Source organism: Muntiacus reevesi, chromosome 16 (assembly GCF_963930625.1).
Source record: "Muntiacus reevesi chromosome 16, mMunRee1.1, whole genome shotgun sequence".
In the NCBI taxonomy this organism is placed as follows: domain Eukaryota; kingdom Metazoa; phylum Chordata; class Mammalia; order Artiodactyla; family Cervidae; genus Muntiacus; species Muntiacus reevesi.
Genome location: NC_089264.1, coordinates 6,500,351 through 6,521,538, shown reverse-complemented (window position 1 = coordinate 6,521,538; position 21,188 = coordinate 6,500,351). Strand labels below are relative to the sequence as shown.

At 42.1% G+C, this 21,188-nt stretch overlaps 1 protein-coding gene and 1 long non-coding RNA gene across 4 annotated transcripts in view; one reads left to right on the top strand and one right to left on the bottom strand.

Moving 5' to 3' along the window:
* LOC136148145 (uncharacterized) overlaps positions 1-21,188 on the top strand; it is a 106,259-nt gene that overhangs the window by 53,774 nt on the left and 31,297 nt on the right. Inside the window, exon 2 of the long non-coding RNA XR_010659442.1 lies at positions 16,974-17,054. This is a non-coding gene — a long non-coding RNA (uncharacterized lncRNA). The remainder of the gene's footprint in view (positions 1-16,973; positions 17,055-21,188) is intronic.
* Positions 16,940-21,188, bottom strand: part of PDE5A (phosphodiesterase 5A) — a 158,366-nt gene continuing 154,117 nt past the window's right edge. For all 3 annotated transcript variants that reach the window (XM_065907627.1, XM_065907630.1, XM_065907628.1), the window contains exon 21: positions 16,940-21,183. In XM_065907627.1, coding sequence (XP_065763699.1) covers positions 21,046-21,183 — 138 coding nt within the window. In that variant the 3' untranslated portion in view covers positions 16,940-21,045. The remainder of the gene's footprint in view (positions 21,184-21,188) is intronic.

Here is a 21,188-nt window from a genome sequence, read left to right as displayed (position 1 = left end):
CTTGTGCTAGCTTCTCTTGTTGCAGAGTGCTGGCTCTAGAGTGCTGGCTCAGTTTTTTGGTGCAGGGGCTTTGTTGCCCCAGGGCATGTGAGATCTTCCCACATCAGGGATCGAACGTGTGTCCCCTGCATCGGCAGTCGGGTTCTTAACCACTGGATCACCAGGGAAGTCCCCTAGATGTATAGTCAACTTTTATATTAAGAATAGAATCTTTTAACATCTGGGATAGAAGTCTGTCATTGTTATCTTCATCATAATGAAAATAACAATAATAGAAGTTTCAGTTCAGTTCAGTTCAGTCGCTCAGTCGTGTCCAACTCTCTGCCACCCCATGAATCACAGCACGCCAGGCCTCCCTGTCCATCACCAACTCCCGGAGTTTACTCAAACTCATGTCCATTGAGTCGGTGATGCCATCCAGCCATTTCATCCTCTGTCGTCTCCTTCTCCTCTTGCCCTTAATCCCTCCCAGCATCAGAGTCTTTTCCAATGAGTCAACTCTTCATATCAGGTGGCCGAAGTATTGGAGTTTCAGCTTCAGCATCAGTCCTTCCAGTGAACACCCAGAACTGATCTCCTTTAGGATGTACTGGTTGGATCTCCTTGCAGTCCAAGGGACTCTCAAGAGTCTTCTCCAGCTCCACAGTTCAAAAGCATCAATTCTTTGGCACTCAGCTTTCTTTATAGCCCAACTCTCACATCCATACATGACCACTGGAAAAACCAAAGCTTTGACTAAATGGACCTTTGTTGGTAATGTCTCTGCTTTTTAATATGCTATTTAGATTGGTCATAAGTTTCCTTCTAAGGAGTAAGCGTCTTTTAATTTCATGTCTGCAATCACCATCTGCAGTGATTTTGGAGCCCCCAAAAATAAAGTCTGATACTGTTTCCACTGTTTCCCCATCTATTTCCCATGAGGTGATGGGACCAGATGCCATGATCTTAGTTTTCTGAATGTTGAGCTTTAACCCAACTCTTTCACTCTCCTCTTTCACTTTCATCAAGAGGCTCTTTAGTTCTTCTTCACTTTCTGCCATAAGGTTGGTGTCATCTGCATATATGAGGTTTTTGATATTTCTCCCAGCAATCTTGATTTCAGTTTCTGCTTCCTCCAGCCCAGCGTTTCTCATGATGTACTCTGCATGGAAGTTAAATAAGTAGGGTGACAATATATAGCCTTGACGTACTCCTTTCCCGATTTGGAACTGGTCTGTTGTTCCATGTCCAGTTCTAACTGTTGCATCCTGACCTACATACAGGTTTCTCAAGAGGCAGGTCAGGTGGTCTGGTATGCCCATCTCTTTCAGAATTTTCCACAGTTTATTGTGATCCACACAGTCAAAGGCTTTGGCATAGTCAATAAAGCAGAAATAGATGTTTTTCTGGAACTCTCTTGCTTTTTCAATGATCCAGCGAATGTTGGCAATTTGATCTCTAGTTCCTCTGCCTTCTCTAAAACCAGTTTGAACATCTGGAAGTTCATGGTTCACGTATTGCTGAAGCCTGGTTTGCAGAATTTTGAGCATTACTTTACTAGCGTGTGAGATGAATGCAATTGTGCAGTAGTTTGAGCATTCTTTGGCATTGCCTTTCTTTGGGATTGGAATGAAAGCTGACCTTTTCCAGTCCTGTGGCCACTGCTGAGTTTTCCAGATTTGCTGGCATATTGCGTGCAGCACTTTGACAGCATCATCTTTCAGGATTTGAAATAGCTCAGCTGGAATCCTATCCCCTCCACAACAGAAGTTTACTGATCTCCTATTCACTATGCTTTCTGTGCGGGGGACTTAACGCATTCTCCAGAAACTCCATGAAGCCTGCTTGACCATGTACACACCTCACCTAGTGAAAATGTTCCTGAGTCCTTGGGCCGCGGCAGCCTCCTTGTGTTTGTGAGGTCCGTGTGTGTGCCACTTTGAATTAAAAATGTGGTACGCTCATACCGTGGCATGTTATTTAGAGCTAAAAATAAATGGACTAGAAAGTTAAGAGACATAGAAAAAGCTTAGATGCATGTTGCTAAGTGGAAGAAGCCAGTTTGAAAAGGCTGCATAATGTATGGTTCCAACCATGTGATATTCTGGAAAAGGCCAAACTGTGGAGACTGTAAAAAAAGTCAGCGGTTGCCAGGGCTGAGGGAGAGGAGAGGAATGAATAGGTAGCGCACACAGGGTTTTTAGGGCAGTGGAGTACATGTGATATTATAGTGATACAAGCAGGGAATGCATGTGAGGTCTCCATACTTTGCTGTCAGTTTTGCTGTGAACCTCAAAGACTATTCTTTTAAGAATAGTCTGTAAATGGGAAAAACAAAAAGTGATTGTCAGGTATTGGGGGTGATGACAAGGTAAAAGAGTATTTTTAGGGTGGTGAAATTACTGTTTGATACTGTAGTTATAGATCCCTGTTGTTATACATTTGTCCAGACCCATAGAGCGTACCACACCAGGAGTGAACCCTGCGGCTTCCCTGGCGGCTCAGATGGTAAAAATCTGCCTGCAATGCAGGAGACCCAGGTTCAACCCTGGGTCAGGAGGATCCTCTGGAGAAGGGAATGGCAACCCACTCCAATATTCTTGCCTGGAGAATTCCATGGACAGAGGAGCCTGAAAGGAAGGCTACAGTCCGTGGGGCTACAAAGAGTCGGACACGACTGAGTGACTGACGCTTTCACTTTCAAGGATGAACCCAAATGTGAACTTTGGACTTCAGGTGGCCATGACGTGTCAGTGTTGATCCATCAACTGTAAAAAAAAATCACTAAGCTGTGTTGATGGTGGGGGACTGTGCCTGGAGGCGTGGGGTACCTGGGAGCTCTGAACTTTGTTTTCAGTTTTGTTGTGAACCCGAAGCTCTATTTCCTTTGTGTGTGTGTGTCTGTGTGTGTATGTTTTCTTGACGTATAGTTGCTGTATAATATTATATAAATTTACAGATGTATAATATAGGTGTATGTATAGACGATTCACAGTTTTCAAAGGTTTTGTTCCATTTGTAGTTACTATAAAGTACTGTATTCCCTGTGTCGCACAAAAACTATTACTGCGGTTTATGTCAGCGTGTTCTGCTCATGTTTCCCTCTGCTAGCCTCACAGCGTCCAGCCTTACGTTTAGTTCTCTGGCTTCTTTCATCCCTTAGAGCTCGTGCCCCGTACTCCACCGCCCCGCGGCTGCCTCTGTCCCCCTTCCTGCTGGTGACCACTGGTTTCTTCTTATTATCTGTAGGTGTCTTTTTTGTTAGATTCACTAATTTGTTGTATTTTTTAGATTCTACATAAAAGTGATAGCAGATAGTATGTTTTTCTCTGTCTGACTTATTTCACTCAGCGTAATGCCCTTCAAGTCCATCCATGTGGCTGCAAATGGCAAAACTTCATTCTTTTTTTATAGCTGAGTAATACTCCATTGTGTGTGTGTGTGTGTCTGTGCACACACATGCCCAGTTGTGTCCAGCTCTTTGTGACCCCGTGGCCTATAGCCTGCCAGGCTCCTCTGTCCATGGCAGGAATACTGGAGTGGGTTGCCATTTCCTTCTTCAGGGGATCTTCCTGATCCTGGGATTGAACCCACGTCTCTTGTGTCTCCTCCACTGGCAGGCAGGTTCTTTACCAACTGAACCACCAGAGCCCCATATTCCATTATATCTATCTATATATGTGTGTGTGTATAAAATATATAATATATATACCACCTTTATCGATTGATCTGTTTGTAGACATTTAGGTTGCTTCCATATCTTGGTAATTATAAATAATGCTATTGTGAACTATGAATGCTACTATTGCAGTGTGTGTATCTTTTTTAGTTACTTTTTTTTCTTGGATAAATACCCAGGAGTGGAATTGTTGGGTCATATGGTGGTTCTCTTTTTAGCTTTTTGAGAAACCTCCATGCTGTTTTCCACACTGACTGCACCAGTTGACAGTCTCACCAACAGTTCACAAGGGTTCTCTTTTCTCCGTATCCTTGCAGGCATATTATTTCTGTTCTTTTTGAAGTTAAGCCATTCTGACAGGTGTGAAGTGATATCTCATTGAGGATTTGATTTACATTTCCCTCATGATTAGTGATGTTGAGCATCTTTTCATGTGCCTTTTGACCATCTGCATTTCATCTTTCAAAAAATGTTTAGGTCTTCTGCCCATTTTTTAATTGGATTGTTTGCCTTTTTTTTTGATGTTGAGTTGTATGAGCTGTTTATATATGTTAGATATTGATCCCTTATTGATCATATAATTTGCAAATGCTTTTTCCCATTCAGTAGGTTGTCTTTTCATTTTCTCAATGCTTTCCTTTGTTGTGCCAAAACTTTGAAGTTTAATTAAATCCCATTTGTTCATTTTTGCTTTGATTTCCTTTACTCTGGGAGACAGATCTGAAAAAATTACTGCTGCGATTTATGTCAGACTATTCTGCTTATGTTTTCCTCTAGTAGTTTTACAGTATCCAGTCTTACATTTAGTTCTTTAATTCATTTTGAGTTTACTTACGTTTAGTTCTTTAATTCATTTTGAGTTTACTCATTTACATTGAATTCTTTAATTCATTTTGAGTTTAATTCATTTTGTATAGGGTATTAGAGAATGTTCTGACTTGATTATTCTACATGTAGCTGTCTAGTGTTCCCGGCACCACTTACTAAAGAGACAGTCTTTTCTCCATTGTATTCTTGCCTCATTTGAAAAGACTGTCTCTTTAGTAAGTGGTGCCGGGAACACTAGACAGCTACATGTAGAATAAGTCAGAACATTCTCTAATACCCTATACAAAATGAATTAAACTCAAAATGAATTAAAGAACTCAATGTAAATGAGTAAACTCAAAATGAATTAATATTCTTGCCTCATTTGTTGTAGATTAATTGGCCATAGGTGTGTGGGTTTATTTCTGGGCTCTCTCTTCTGTTCCATTGATCGATGTGTCTTTTTTGTGCCTAAACCAATCTGGGTGTTTTGCTTTTCCCCCAACTTTTTTTTTTTTTTTTTTTTTTAGACTAAAAATTTAACTTTTAATAACATCAAAAAAATTCTACACTATTTTTACTTACAATTAATTTTCTTTAAGTCCTTCTTAAGAATACTTATCTCCCATTGTTACAGGATTTTTGTCTTCTGTTCTCTACAGAAGTTTTTTTTTTTTTTTTTAATTTATTTTTTTATTTTTCAGTGGGTTTTGTCATACATTGATATGAATCAGCCATAGAGCTACACGAATTCCCCATCCCGATCTCCCATCCCACCTCCCTCTCCACCCGATTCCTCTGGATCCCCCCAGCCCAACAGGCAACTTTTAAAAATTGGAATATAGCTGATTTACAATGCTGTGTTAGTTTCAGGTGTCAGCAAAGTGATTCAGTCCTACACACACACACATCTGTTCATTTCAGATTCTTTTCTCTTATAGGCTATTTCAAAGCGTTGAGTATCGTTCCCTGTGCTATACAGCAGGTCTTTGCTGGTTACTTATTTTAAATACAGTAGGCTGTATATGTTAGTCCCATATAGGTGTTAACTCTTCTCTAAGTGTTCAGTAGAATTCACCTGTGAAGCCATCTAGTCCTGGACTTTTGTTTACAGAGAGTTTCTAGAGTTTCTAAATTACAGATTCAATTTCAGTGTGGATAATTGGTCTCTCAGGGAGGCCTGGCATGCTGCAGTCCATAGGGTCGCAAAGAGTTGGACACACCTGAGTGACTGAACTGAACTGAATTGGTATCTTCATATTTTTTTTCTTCCTGGTTCCTTAGGAGAGTGTACCTAAGATTTTTTTTTTTTAGAAAAGAATACTCCCTTTTTTCTAGGTTGTCAATTTTATTGGTGTATATTTGCTCATATACCTTGTGATCCTTTGTATTTTTGTGGTGTCAGTTTAACTTCTCCTTTTTCCTTTCTGATTTCATTGATCTGGGCCCTCTCTCTTTTTTTCCTGAGGAGTCATTTTCTTTTTTTGATATCTTTTTAAAGAACCAGGATTTGGTGTCAGTCATCTTTTCTATTGTTTTTTCTTTAGTCTTTGTTTCACTTATTTCTGTTTTAATCTTTATGATTTCTTTCCTTCTACCAACTTTGGGGTTTGCTTGTTCTTTTTTCTCTATTTTACATTGTTCATTTGATATTTTTTGTTTCCTGACTTAAGTGTTTATCACTAAACGTCCCTCTTAGAACTACTTTGCTGCATCCACAGGTTTTGGATTGCTGAGTTTTCATTCTCACTGGTCTGCAGGTGTTTTTTAACTTGCTTTCTTCAGCGATCCATCAGCTTAGTGACATTGCTTAGCCTCCATGTGTTTGTGTGGTTTTTTTTTTTTCTTCATTTTTTTTCCTTGTAGTTGATTTCTAGTCTCATAGTGTTGTGAACAGAAAAAAAAATGCTTGATATGATTTCAGTTTTCCTCAGTTTCACTGAGGCTTATTTTATAGCCCAGCTTGTGATCTGTCCTGGAGAACTTCCATGTGCACTTGAAGAGTGTATATTCAGTTCCTTTCAGGTGGCATGCTTTCTATAAATCAGTTCATTGGGTTAAGTTCACTGGGTGTCTTTTAAGTTCATAATGTGTGTTTTCAGGTCTGTGTTTCCATATTGCTTTCCTGTCTGGATGATCTGTCCATTGATAAATAGAGTATTGATGTCCCCTACTGTTACCATGTTACTGTCCATTTCTCCTTCATGTCCATTAATATTTTCTTTATTTATTTAGGTGCTCCTCTCTTGAGTGCACCTGAATTTACAATTGTGTCTTCTTGGACTGATTCCTTGATCCTTATGTAGAGTGCTTCTTTGTTAGCTTGTAATAGTCTTTGTTTTGAAGTATATTTTGTTTTATATAAGTATTACTACTCTGATTTTCTGTTGGTTTCTGTTTGCATGTAATAACTTTTTCTGTTCCCTCACTTTCAGTCTGTGTATATCTCTAGATCTGAAGGGAGTCTCTTATAGGCAACAAGTATATGGGTCTTGTTTTTGTGTCTGTTTAGGCAGTCTGTGGCTTTTAGTTGGAGCATTTGGTCCATTTACATTTAAAGCGATTATCAGGGGGCACTCTTTCTGTCCCCTTCTGATGTCTGTGTCAGAAGCTTTCTCTATATCCTTTATACTTTAATAAACTGTATTGCACAAAAGCTCTGAGCGATCAAGCCTCGTCTCTGGCCCCGGGTTGAATTCTTCTCTTCCAGTGGCCAAGTATCCCGACGTCTTTGCGTGATTCAGCAACAACCTTTGGTCTTGGGGGCTTGTCCGGGATTCTTCAGGACAAGGTAAGGATACTTGGAGCTCTAGTTCTCTGTTCTCCTAGTAAACACGTTTTCTGCTGTACTTTACTAACTCTACGGTGTGCTTGCGTGAATGAATGAGATGCCTGTGTGAAGCTAGTGAGGAGCCCTGCTCTGCGGTTCCACGGTGACCTCATACAGCTTATGGCAGAAACCTCTTGGGGATTTATACCGACCTGCCAATGCCAAGAGGCACCCAATGTCTCCTTCAGGAACCGACCAGAAATAGGCAAAGTGTGTGGGCCGAACTCTCCTTTCTCGGACAAACTTTTCGGTCTCTTTGACCATTTCATAACTCCTTGGAAATTAGAAGTATTAACCTAATCTGTTGCATCATAGACTTTCAAGGGACTTCTGATCTATGCTCTTACTGTGTGCCGTTACTTAGATCCCTAACTTGGATTGGTATCAGGAAGCACCTAGCCTTGCTAGGAATCGAAAGTTCAGAAGCTAGATGGAGCTCTAGCTCCAAGAGTATCTCTGAAGTTAAAGGTTACTCAGATTGGAACTGCAACGGAGTTTTTTCCTTGGTAGCGCTGGCTCTTAGTGGACCAGAGAGGCTCTTATACTGGTGTGGTGATGCTTGGAAGGAACATCTCAGTTTTATGTTTGTATTGGTCTTACTGTGGTCAGGAATATACTCTGGGTCGTGCACAGGCACTCGGGTGATGAATGTTTCCCCCAGCCGTTTAGCCTGGGAGGCATTCTGGAAGGTTACTCTGGTTGCACCCCGGGTGGCATCAGAGGCAAGCAAGGTTTTAAGGGTGAAAAACTGGACGTCAGTCAGGGATGCCATCAGGTCTACCCCTGGTGCATCCCCACCCCGTCTCGGTGGTAGAACCGGGAGGGATGAGTACGGCGCCTGCGTCAGTAAGGGACAGGCTAAGTCTGACCAGGGAAGGAAAGGTTCTGGAAAAGTCTGTCTACAGCCCCATTTAGAGCAGGGGGGGATGCCTCTGGTAGAAAGTTGGCGCTGGGTGCTTTTTTTTCTCTCTTACAGATGGGAGCTAACATTCTAGCCTCACTCCTTTGAACTGTATCCTGAAAAACTGGGATAGATTTGATCCCCAGGGCTTAAAGAAGACACACCTGGTCTTCCTATGTGATACTGCATGGCCGCGGTACCCACTGGAGGACGGCGAATGGTGGCCAGTTGGAGGATCTCTTAAGTATAATACTGTTTTACAATTAGACCGGTTCTGTAGGAAACAAGGGAAATGGGTAGAAGTAGCCTATGTGTTGCCATTTTTCTCTCTGCGAAACATGCTAGACTTGTGTCCTAAGGGTATATATTTGGGTGTGAAACCTTCAGCTCCCTCTTGTCCTCCTACTTTGCTAGATGAGATGGAGGACAGGAGACAAAGAGAAAAAGGAAAGCAGGTCTGTCCAATCTATCCTTGGGATCATATGTGCCAAGCAGCCAGAGAGGCTGAGGAACAGCCACACAAGCTGTTGCCTCTTCATGAAGCACCCATGGGGAGAAATAATCAGTCTGTGAGAGTTAATAAGCCTTTTTCTTACGAAGAAATACAAAGAATCAAGGAGGATCTGGGAGACTAGTTAGAGGACCCGGAAAAATACATTAGAGACTTTAAGGGTGTTACTCTGCTTTATGACTCTGCTTGGAAGGACATGATGTATGTCCTGGGACGAACGCTAACCCCCGACTCAAAAACTCGAGTTTTGGGGAAAGCGGTTATCTATGGAGATGAATGGCTTGGTAATGAATCAGTAGGGAAGAGGGAGGACGAGATAGTCGTCCTCCCCACTGGGAATCAGGCGGTCCCGACTATAGAACCAGCCTGGGACTTAACACGGTAAAGGAAGATGGGATCAGAGTCATTTTGTAGGTGTATTCTTGTAGGACTCAGGCAGGCGCATACTAAGCCTTTAAACTATGGCAAATTGGCAGACATAGAACCGGAGGAGAAGGAAGCTCCTGGTAAATTCCTGGACAGACTGAGAGAAGCCCTTCGCAGATACACTGAGATTGATCCCGAAAGTGAAGAGGGAAAAGTGATCTTAAAGGATAGATTTTTCACTCAGTCGGCTCCAGATGTCCGTCATGAAGTGATTATCAATATGTATGTTATTATTGCCATTTTGTTAATTGTTTTAGAGTTGTTTTCATAGGTATTTCCCCCCCTTTTATTCCCTTTTGTAATATGATGAGTATCATTTGTTATTTTGGATTCCTTCTTCTTTCTGTGTGTATATATACTATAGATGTTTGATATGTGTTTACCATGAAGCTTTTGTATAGCAGCTTTTGTATAGTAGTCTATATATATACAAACACTTCATGGTAAACACAAAGTAAACATTTATATATACATATATATATGTATGTATACACACACACACATACACAAAAAGAAGGAATCTAAAATAACACTGAAGGTAGTCATCTATAGTAGTCTATATATATATATATATATATATATATATATATATGGCCTTTCTTCACTGATTCCTTCTTGTGTATTTTTCATTTCTGTTATTGTATTATTCACCTCTCTTTGGTTGTTCTTTATATTCTGTAGCTCTGTTAAAAACTTATAACTTCTTGCCCTGCCTCCATCCTTCTCCTGAGTTCTTTGATCCCCTTTACACCTAAACTCTTTCTTGGGTAGATTGTCTATCTGGACTTCACTTAGATTTTCTGGGGTTTTATTCTTGTTAGTTCATCTGGAACATGGTCCTCTTCTGCCTCATTTTTTCTAAGTGCTGTTTGTATTTTTACGCACATACTAGGTTAGTTATGTCTACTGACCATGGAGAAGTGTCCTGTAGATACTGTGCCTCACCACCACACACGCCCCTCTCATCACCCAAGCTGTATGCTCTAGGGCTTCTCCGTAAAAGAGCTGTGAGTCCTACTGTGACGGGCTGACTAGTGGGTGGGATCGTAGGTTTCTCAGGCCCCAGGCTGGTTGGTTGTCAGGCCCTGCCTCGCTGACTGTTGGTTAGTGTGGCCTGGTCTCGAGGCAGCAGGCTGCAGAGCCCTAGGAGGCCCCAGGGCTGGTGGTGGCTCACTAGTAGGAGGATCTGGGTCCAGAATGCTCCAGGGTTGGTGCCAAGTTGCTGGCAGAACTGGGTTCTGAAGTCTGGGCTGTCGGGCCCAGGGATCCCAGGGCAGGTGTCAGATCACTGGCCGTGCGGGGGGACTGCCTCCTGACACAGTTGGGTATGAGGCTGTGGAGAAGCTTGTGCTGGCCTGCTGCCCCAGGAAGCCTCTGGGCTGTGTGAGCGTGGTTTTCTTGTGTCTGGCGTCTGCCCGCTGATGTTTGAGGCTGGTCTCGAGGCCAGTACAGGGTTTTGGAGGGCAGGATTGGGCTTGCCCCCTGGTGGATGGAGCTGGGTCCTGGCAGCAGCTTCTGGGGAACAGGGCCATGTCTAGGGGAGTGTCAGGAGATGGCTGTGGTCTCAGGAAGTCTTTAGGAAGCCTGACTGCTTGGTGGACGGGACTGAGCCTCCACCCTGTTTTGTTGTTTGACCTGAGGCATCCAAGTGCTGGTGCGTAAAGGCTGTTGGATGAGGCCAGGTTTGGGCACTAATGAGCCAGAGGGAGGGTCTCCAAATGGTGGCCACCAGTGGGCATGTCCATGTGACAGAGGGAACCTCCCCGGTATGGCTGCCGCCAGGGTCTGTGTCCCCATGCTGAGCCGCAGCCACCCCTGCCTGTCCAGAGGCTTTCCAAGATGAGCAAGGAGGTCTGGCCCTGGATCCCATCAAATTCCTGCTTTTACCTTGGGTCCTGGTATAAAATTTTATGTGCACCCTATAAGAATGATGTCTCTATTTCTCCCACCTCCCCCTCCCCCGCCCCCATCCTGTGGGGCTCTTGAAATTAAGTCCCACTGGCCTTCAATGCCAAATTCTCCAGAATTTCATCTTTCCAGTGCAGGATCCTAGGGTTGGTGAGCCCAAAGTGGGGCTGAGAACTCACTCCTCTGGGGCAGCCCTATATTTATTCTTGTTTGTGGGTTCCGCAGCTGGGGGTATGGGACTTGGTAATATATTGTGAGTCCACTTCCCCTACCCATCTTGCTGTGGTTCGTTCTTTATGTCTTTAGTTGTAGAGGAGCTCTTCTGGTAGGAGCGGTCTTTTTCATAGATGATGGCTCTCTGGCTGTGATTTTGGTGCGCTCGTGACAGGTGATCTCAGAGTCTTTCTTCTCCACTCTACCACTCTCTTGGCCAATCCTTTTCCAATCCAAAATTTTTCTAAAAAACAGTCTTATTAAAAGAACACACCAAAAACGTATTCAAGAGCCCATGTGAAAGTGGCTGTATTAGATAGAATCATGGCCCCCAAAGATGTTCAGATCCTAACCCCTGGAATCTGTGAACATGTCACTTTATGTGGCTGAAGAAGCTTTGCAGAGGTGGTTGTTAAGCATTTGAAATAGGAAGTTCTTCCTGGATTATTTGGATGGGCCACATGTGATCATACGGATCCTTAAGAGGGTGGCAGGAGTGTTAGAGAAGAAAACGTGAGGATGGAAGCAGGGCTAGGTAGGGGGAGGTATGTGGTGTATGACTGGGGCAGGGGGGCGTGCTTTGCAGATGTTATGCTCTTGGCTCTGAAGATGGAAGAGGCCATGAACTCATCAGTGCAGGCAGCCTCTGAGAGCTCAGAAAGGCCAGGAAGTGGCCTCTGGGTGGAATGTAGTCTTGCTGACACATTCTAGACTTTTGATCACCTGAACAGTAAGATAATAAATTTGTGTTAAGTCAGTCCATTTGTGGTAATTTGCTGCACCAGCAATAGGAAGCTAACAGATTTTTTTTTTCAATGAAAATTTAGGAAATTGAGTAGAGAAGAGATATTTACCTAGTTTATTACCATGTAAAAATCAATCCATAGTGGTAGTGTTCAAGTTCGGGAACCGCTTGTTTGGGTGAAGGGTGGACCAGGAGGCCTCGGGTGTCACTTGAGGGGTGTCCCTGCATTTGGAAGCACAAGAGTGAGGAGCCAGTGATTCCTACTCATAGCCTCTGTCTAGGGCTTCTGTTGCCTGAATTGCTTGAGGATCTGGTCCTACAGTCTTATGACCTCTGACTTTGTACACTGTGAATTACTGTTTCGTGTATATTGCAATTATGAGTTTGTCTTTAGTGGTATAGATTGTGTGGAAATTTCATGGGCCTGTTTGAAGATGTGTTCTTCCAAAGACATTTTGCCTTTGCTTTCAACAGTTGTTCACGGATATTACCTGCCTGAGACTTCTTGTTTGCTGTTTAACTTGGATAGTCCTGCATCAGCTTCAAACCCCAAATCTGGGTTAATGTGAAGATGGACTCTGTGTTATTATTTTTTAACCAGAGCTCAGATTAAGACAGGCAGGCTTCCTTTAGTTGTCCTGTGTCTCTGAGTGAATTTCCCCCACTTTCTCTATGTGGAGAGCACAGCTCTTCAGAGCGTTCAGTCTTTCTTGGACGGCCGTTTCCCAGGTGCTTCCCTGACTCTCAAGACCATGTTTCCAGGTCTGATTTAAAATCCCTTCATGATACAGATCTGCAGGTATTCCCTGCCCTGACATAGTATCAGCTCATGTGCGTACACTGGATTTTTCATTAGCCTTACTTTGGCCTCTAGAGATTTCTGTTATATTTTCTTAAAAACTCAGATATACATTTAAAGAAGATTTTGCTGGAATATATAATCTATAAAAATACTGAATCATACTGTATGCCTGAAACTGACATAGCATTGTCAATCAGCTGTGTGTGTGTGTTAGGGGCCCTGTCGTGTCTGACTCTGTGTGACCCCAGAGACTGTAGCCCCCCCGGCTCCCCTGTCCATGAGACTCCAGGCAAGAACACTGGAGCAGGTTGCCATTCCCTTCTCCAGGGGATCTTTTCAACCCAGGGACCAAACCCTGGTCTCCTGCATTTCAGGCAGATTCCTTACCGTCTGAGCCACCAGAGAAGCCCCAAATCAGCTATACTTCAATTTAAAAATAAAGGACAGTTGCTTTATTTTATACATTTATGAGTATTTGTAACATTTATACTTTATAAATGTTTGTAACCCTCATCATTTAAAAATATAAATTTTATAAAAATTAAGTGAAATTGTGGAAGCCTTCCGGGTTCTCACGTTTGCTGCTTCTAGACCTTCACACGTTCCTTCAGCCTGGGAAGCTCCCCCTCCTGGGATGCTCCCCCTCCTGGGATGCTCTCCCCCCTGGGATGCTCTCCCCCCTGGGATGCTCTCCGTCCGGGGACGCTCCCCCTTCTGGGACGCTCCCCCTCCTGGGATGCTCCCCCTCCTGGGATGCTCCCCCTCCTGGGATGCTCCCCCTCCTGCGATGCTCTCCCTCCTGGGATGCCCTCCCTCCTGGGATGCTCTCTCCCCCTCCTGGGATGCTCCCCCTCCTGGGATGCTCCCCCTCCTGCGATGCTCTCCCTCTTGGGATGCCCTCCCTCCTGGGATGCTCTCTCCCCCTCCTGGAATGCTCTCCCCCCTGGGATGCTCTCCGTCCGTCCGGGCACGCTCCCCCTTCTGGGACACTCCCCCTCCTGGGATGCTCCCCCTCCTGGGATGCTCCCCTTCCTGGGATGCTCCCCCTCCTGCGATGCTCTCCCTCCTGGGACGCTCCCCCTCCTGGTATGCTCCCCCTCCTGGGATGCTCCCCCTCCTGGGATGCTATTCCTCCTTTGCACTTAGCTGAGTCAGTTGTCACATTTCAGGAAGCCGTCCGTGAGCCCTCCACTCCCACACTTGATTCAGAGATGTGACTACTTGCCCTCCTGTGTAGCTTCTGCTGGACTAGATGCTTTGTGAGACCATGTGTATTAGTTTACCTGAGCCTGATACTTAGGAAAGAATCAAGTATTTAGAAATGAATCAACATCTTCTGTTGACTTTTGTTCGGTATTGTTATTTTTAAATGTAAGTCTTATCTTCTCCACAAGATCATTGACCTCTAGTTAGCCTTTTATGCATTTTCCTTGGCTCCTAGCAAAATGGTGAAACTCCCAAAGAGAGTAAATGGTTATCAGTTTATTAATGAAAGCCTGGTGACTTATTGTTCACAATAGAAAACAAATATTCTTTCCCCAAATTGTTTTATTCAGTTTATTTTTCCATCTTAAAATTTAGCTCTTGTCTGAGAATTTCTAAAAATGCTGTACTGATCTTTCTGTTGCCCTTCACTAGAATTAGCTTATCCTTTCTTTATAAGATCTGATTTTATGTCAAAGGGAATTGGATGAAAATTTGTTCTTTCACTGTTGAGTACCTTCAAAGTATTAACAAAAACAGAATGCAAGAGATGTTGGTGGGAGGGCTTTGTGATGCAGTTATCTGTTCTTTAGGGCTAGGAGAATCAAGTATGTTTGAAGGCCTTATGAATGGAGCCAGAATAGAAAAAGAGAAACAGAGGTTTAAGAAAGAGAGGAGATGATGATGGGACACAGCCCTGCCTTCATACACTCCGAGAAGTACATTACTCATTCTGATAGACTTGGTAGAGCACCCTTAGTATATACTTCTGTTGGTTTTTCTGGAGAGCGAGCAGCTGTAGCAGAGGTAAGTGGTGAGCATGTTTCGTGCTTTTCCTCCCTGGTCAAGCACATCAGCATGACCAGAGAATTCCTACCTTCAGAGAGCTGGTTGGTAAAGGGGGAAGCTTGTGGCTTACAGCAATATGCTGGACTGGTGTTGTATAAAGCCTAGAAAACACTCCTGTTGGGTAAGGGAAACAGTGATATGAAGTGAAATGTGGCTCTAAAAGTATTTAATATAGGGGATATTAAAGTTTAAAGCTGTTGTCGTAGTTCATGTGCTAGTTCATTCCTTCCACTTCCCGCCCTTAGCCATGTGCTCTTGTACCTTAAATTCAGACACAAAGATGAAACCTAAAACATACCATTGGGGTTGCTGCTAGATGATTGAAAAGAGTCAACTTAGTTCTCGAATATTTACACACACACACACACACACACACACACACATGCATGCTGATACATACACTTAAAAATGAGACAGGCATGCCTTTTAGATTTCCTTTGATTCAAGCAATTATTATTTTGATTCCATTCATAATTCCTGTGGATTTTTATTTTAAAAAAATGGGTTTAGAAACATATAGTTTTTCTCCTGCCTAGACTGAATCTAGCTTAAAATCAGAGCATATTCTCTGCAAATTCAAGGTGTTTGTTAATTTTTTATATGCCTTAAAAACAGAAAATTACACACTGATATTTGCATATATCAAATATATATATATATATATATATATATATATATAAAAACTATATCCCTGTTTGCTGAGAAGGCAGCACAGCTAATAGCAAAAATGTGGATTTTATACAAGAAGGGATGATGTCTTTGTGGATAGACTATTGAGTATCAATCAGAGAGACTTCAGATGATCAGTTATTGTTTGTGGAAAATCTTAATCAAATGATCACTGGCCAGAAGTAAGCAAGCAGATCTTAATTCTCTATTGATTTTTTTCCATTTGTTTTTCTTTGAAAGTAAAAGTCGCCCCAGTCATGTCTAACTCTGACCCCATGTACAGTCCATGGAATTCTCCAGGCCAGAATACTGGAGTGGGTAGCCTTTCCCTTCTCCAGGGGATCTTTCCCAACCCAGGGGTCAAACCCAGGTCTCCTGCATTGCAGGTGGATTCTTTACCAGCTCAGCCACAGGGAAGCCCAAGAATACTGGAGTGGGTAGCCATTCCCTTCAACAGATCTTCCTGACCCAGGAATCAAACCGGGCTCTACAGTTTTGCAGGCAGATTCCTTATCAACTGAGCTATCAGGGAAGCCCTGTTTTTCTTTAGCCGGTAAAAATATTTTTAAAAGCAGTTTTTTCATTGTACCCAGTTAAGATTACATCTTTAAATAGAACTGAAATTATGGTGCTATCTAGTGGTTAGAAGATCTAAAGTACTGTTTTACATGAGCTTTCATTTTATTTTTGTCTTTAGCTTTGTGAATTAGGCATAGACTAGATGCTCTGTGCTCAACATGAGAGGGCTTGTCTAGTGGCAAAACTGAATAACGAATCAAAAGTACTGCCTTTAATTATACCTCCACACCTCCAGACTAGTAGCACTGAAGCACAGTGGTACCTGGGCTTCTGTGACGGCATAGCATTAGCTATTACCAGATGAACCAAAGGGATGTTGACTCTAAAGTCCCAATAAAACCACATCTGCTGGAAACCTTGTATCTCATGTTTCTAGATAACCCATTTGATCCACTAAGAGTGGATTCTGGACCTTTTACAATTAAAATTCTAGAAGAGAACTAAGTGGAATAGCTGCTTTCAAACTAGACAGATCTGGGCTCACATCCAACTCACACCATTTGGCAAGTCTTTAATTCCTAAGCCTTAACTCCTTATGCAACCTGAAGATGCTAACAGTTACTGTCTCTGTTGTTAGAGACTTGAAGTGCTGAGGTATATGGAAAATGTTGGCCTCCACTTGGTAGCAAAGGATATTAACAAAAAGATTATTTTACTCAGGTGTCTCGGCTGAACAAAGGAGTTTATTAGACCACATTCCGCCCCCCCCCCCCCCCGCCCCGCCCCGCCCCAGCTAATAGGACCACAGGTTAGCTGTGGATTAATGTCATTCAAACTCTTGGGCCCATTCTCCTCACCTAAAATTCAAAGTCCTGTAAGAATCACACAGTACTCATACTTACTTGTTAATTCTTCTTTTTATTTTTACACAGCATGGCAAAATGAGGAAACAGCTGACAAGTGATAAGTCTGCACAATGGAAAAACCACCCTGATCATCGGCATCACAGGTGGGTAAGTGTTCCTTTAAAGTGATTTTGTCAAAGTCATATGAAATGGTTTTCATGGTGGGGGAGAGGAAAGACAAGAAAACAACATTCACAATTATTTAAAATGACTTAAATGCTAAACATAATATACATAGTAATAACTCTTTATCCTAGTACAAAAATAGTGCTAGAAACTATATATTTGTTCAAATGTATTGAAAAGGTATAAGAAATAGATATTAAGTGGCTAGTGATGATTCATAAGCTTTTTCTTCCCTTAAACTATATTAGAAATTTATATTTTTAACTATTTACATGGCTTTCAACAACATTCATTAAGACATGTTTACATAGGCTTTTGAGAAGCATATGGGAAGGGCAAAGTGAGCTTTAATACTTTCTTCCTCGCTCCCTGCGGTGGAGCAGAAGGGGTCCAAAACCGTGTGCAACTTAACGGTCTGAGAGAACTCTTGAGTAAGCTCTACCTGGCTAGCACACGGAAAAATAATCTATATAGTGGAATATATGACTCCATACTTACATAAGGTGTTCTTTAAGCTATCAACAGGCTAAGTGATGCATACTTATAGGAAGACAGGGTGTTCACTGAGGGATTCTTAATAAGTTCCAGGTAAAGAAAGTCATTGAAAAACTGTATAACACACGTTATAAGTGAAAGTGATAACTGTACCCTGTATTTTCACATTAAATCGGCAGAATCAGAAGCTGGTAAGTCTCCAGCAGAGACTTACGAACTCCGTGAGGTCGCTGCTTGGCCTCCACTGTGAGTGCAGTACCAGACGTGGCAGGAGCTCAGTGAAAGGTGGACTGAGGCATGCCAGATGCTGAGCATCACGTTACACTACCTTGTTTTAACTATAATTATTCCTAGGAGAGGAGAGCAACTATACTCTTCCCCCCTGTCCCATCTTGAAACAAGCTTGTAAAACAAAGCAAACAGCATTTCTTCTGATGGCCTGTAAAGTTTTAGGAGTACAGTCTGGTGGAAAACACAGGGATACAGAACATCAAATTGGAGTCGGTCTGACATTTGTGCTCTATGCTGAAAATAAAGGCACTTCACAGCTAGGTGCGAATGTATCTATGACCCGTTTCCTCCCGCAACCGATTATCTCCAGGACACTGTCAGACACATTCTCATCTCCAGCCCTCCCATGGGTGGAGACTGTTATTTGTAGTAGGGAGATCAGTGGCGTTTGTACCTTGAGGCGAGGTGCTCAGAGAGCTCTAAATCTCACACAACTAATGATCTGTACTAGGAGCCAAAGAAATATACATTTTTTTTTTTTTCTCCCCAGTCATGGAAACTCAACCTAGGAAATAACATATGGGGTTAGATACCTTCCTTTGGGGCCCGCTATGTCATTTCTGAGAGTGGTCTCCAGGGCCCATTAGGTCTGACACAGAGCTGTCCTCTGTGACATCCTCCTTGCAGGGAAGGCTTAGCCCAGACACAGCTCCTTCAACAGCACAACTTGTTCATGCTCACAGCAGTTAAGACACTTAAACTAGAGTTCACACAGGTTAGTGACTGGCAAAGGTCAGTCCTGTGAAAGTATAAGGCTGGGCAGGCAGTCTTACAGACATCATTCACAACTTAGCAAAGTAGTGGGGACTTCTGGGGCTGAAAATTGAAATGAAATAGTATCATGTTACTCAGGTATAACAAAAGCAAACTAATCTATAACAATTTCTTGCTAGTTACAGGAAATATAAATATAGGGTAGGGTGAGAGAATATATATATATGTATATATATATATGTATTTTTTTTCCCCCAACTTGAGAAGATACTGGAAAGGAAATATTCACATAAGAACAAAATTTGTGCCCATGTACCAGGTATTAATCCATGTATGGAATGATTTTCCTAAGAGTTAAAAATTGTTTGAACCAACTAACCAGGCTTCAAGAAGCACTCTTCTTCTGTATGAACTAAAATATCCAAAGATAAAATAGGCATAGCATTGCCCAACTTCTTTCAGTTTCTAAGTAAGGTAAAATAAGCCATTATCTAAAAATAAACCAAGAATTTCTAAATATGTCCTCTTACTTGTTAAAATGACGTACATACAAATACTCTATGCATAGTATACTATGTCTGTAAAAATCTTAATGACATACATGAGAGGCTCTGAACAAACTGCTGAAATATTTGACTCCAGATTTTAGCATAACCACTAAATCACACTGTGTATGGTAAAATGATAGGTTACTAAACAGACTGCTATTCTTCAAATGATTTTTCTGTACTAAGGAACTGAGTTTGCATGCATGGGCATATATTGGTATGAAGACATGTTAGTGACAGTCTGTGTAACTTACACACCAGTGCCACCAAGAGGCAAACTCTCAGATCTCATGTGTATGACTTAAAAAAAAACAGAATAACATGCTGAAGCTACAAGTGTTACAACAGTAATACATATAGCATTAAACAACTGATAACCTTCTAGACTCTCCCTTACCACTACAAAATGATGGCAATACAATTTCTTTTGTTTTGTTTTGTTTAAACTGAAGGGTAAGAATAAAATTACTTTATGTCAAGATACATATACACACTTAGAATTTTACAAACTTATATGTTGAATTGTAGGATGCTTAGGGAAAAACATCCTATTTTATTTTCCATATAAATGGAAAATATGTTTTAGTGAAAATTCTTCTAGAATGCTGCATTATCATATCCCCAAGAGCTTTTCTATCCAAACCAGTGATAGAAACTCAAACTTTTTTCACAGATGTGGAAAGACGTGAACAGATGAAATGCCTGTTTTCCTATTCTTCCCCAAGTCTAAACATTACCACACGTTTAGAGCAGATTTTCTTTTCCCGAACCAGGTTCTCAGTTCGCTATCTACTTCTCTCATATGGAATACAAGTGTCTTTAGGGGCACATATGCACAGTGGGAATACAATGAAATGAGCTCAAGTTCTAAGAAGACATTAGCGTTTTCTAAATGCACTAACAGTTCTGAGAAGTAAGTCCTACCAAGTATGAGCTCAGGGGCCAGTTTAGGGCGCACACCCCCTTATCCCGAGTGGTCACAGCTCACTTCAGGCCTGTGCGCCCATGATCACTTTCTCTCTCTTCCTTGTTGGGTTTTAAAGTGTTGACTTACAACTGTGACTCGTGAGGTGAGCGAGAAGGAAGCTCAGTGTGTGACCCCCGACCGTCAGGAGTGTCTTCCGTGGAGCTGTCTGGCCGCTCCATTTCTGCAGCAGGCTCACCCCCGAGCCTCAGGGGCTGGGTCTTCTTCCCAGGCTCCTCCTGCTCTCTACCAGGTCTGTTAGGTCGAGGCGAGCATTTACGGGTAGTCTTTGGGTAGATGTATTGCACTGAAATAAGAAATTTCTCTCTTGCCTGTTCTCTAACAACAAAACAAACCAATTAATTCAGTAATGCCTTTTCTTTACAATACTGCCTTATAGTACTTTCCATTTGTTTAGAGTTTTAACTTTCTTTCGTTAAGCTAATACAGTGTTGAAAAATATAGCCCATTCCTTTTAAAATCCAACAAGTTTTAAAAGCCAACATTTTTCTCTATTCTATGAAGGTTGTAAATGTCACAGAATATATTCAGTTTGCTCCCAGACTACTTTTAAGAAAGAAAAGATTCCAAACATTTTTGAAAGATTGATAATTCAGAAAACACAAAACCAATTATTTAAAATCCCCAGTGGGAAAAAAAAAAAAGCCTCCGTGCAAGAATGCAACTTGTACCTCGCAGTACACACAATATTACAAACAGTGCTCTTATCCATGTGCTAAGAGTGGGTGTCATTGATAATCTCAGTTCAGTGGCATAAAACAGATATACAGAAAATATGCAATAGTCCTCTAAAAACATTTCATGCTATGCTGTCAAAAGTTGTGCAAAAATAAAAATACAGCAGTGGCAAAGTATACACCAAATCTGTACAGTGTGTAGCAAAACTAGGCATACTGCAGAAACACCATCTGTCAACTTCAGCTCTGCGTGAACAGGCCTCTCAGTTCCGCTTGGTCTGGCTGCTTTCACCATTGATCAGTGTCTTCTCCTGCTGTTCTGCAAGGGCCTGCCATTTCTGCCTGTTCTTTCTGCAGCCGTCCAGCAAAGGGAAACAGTCCTCCGACACATGGGTCAAGGCCTAAA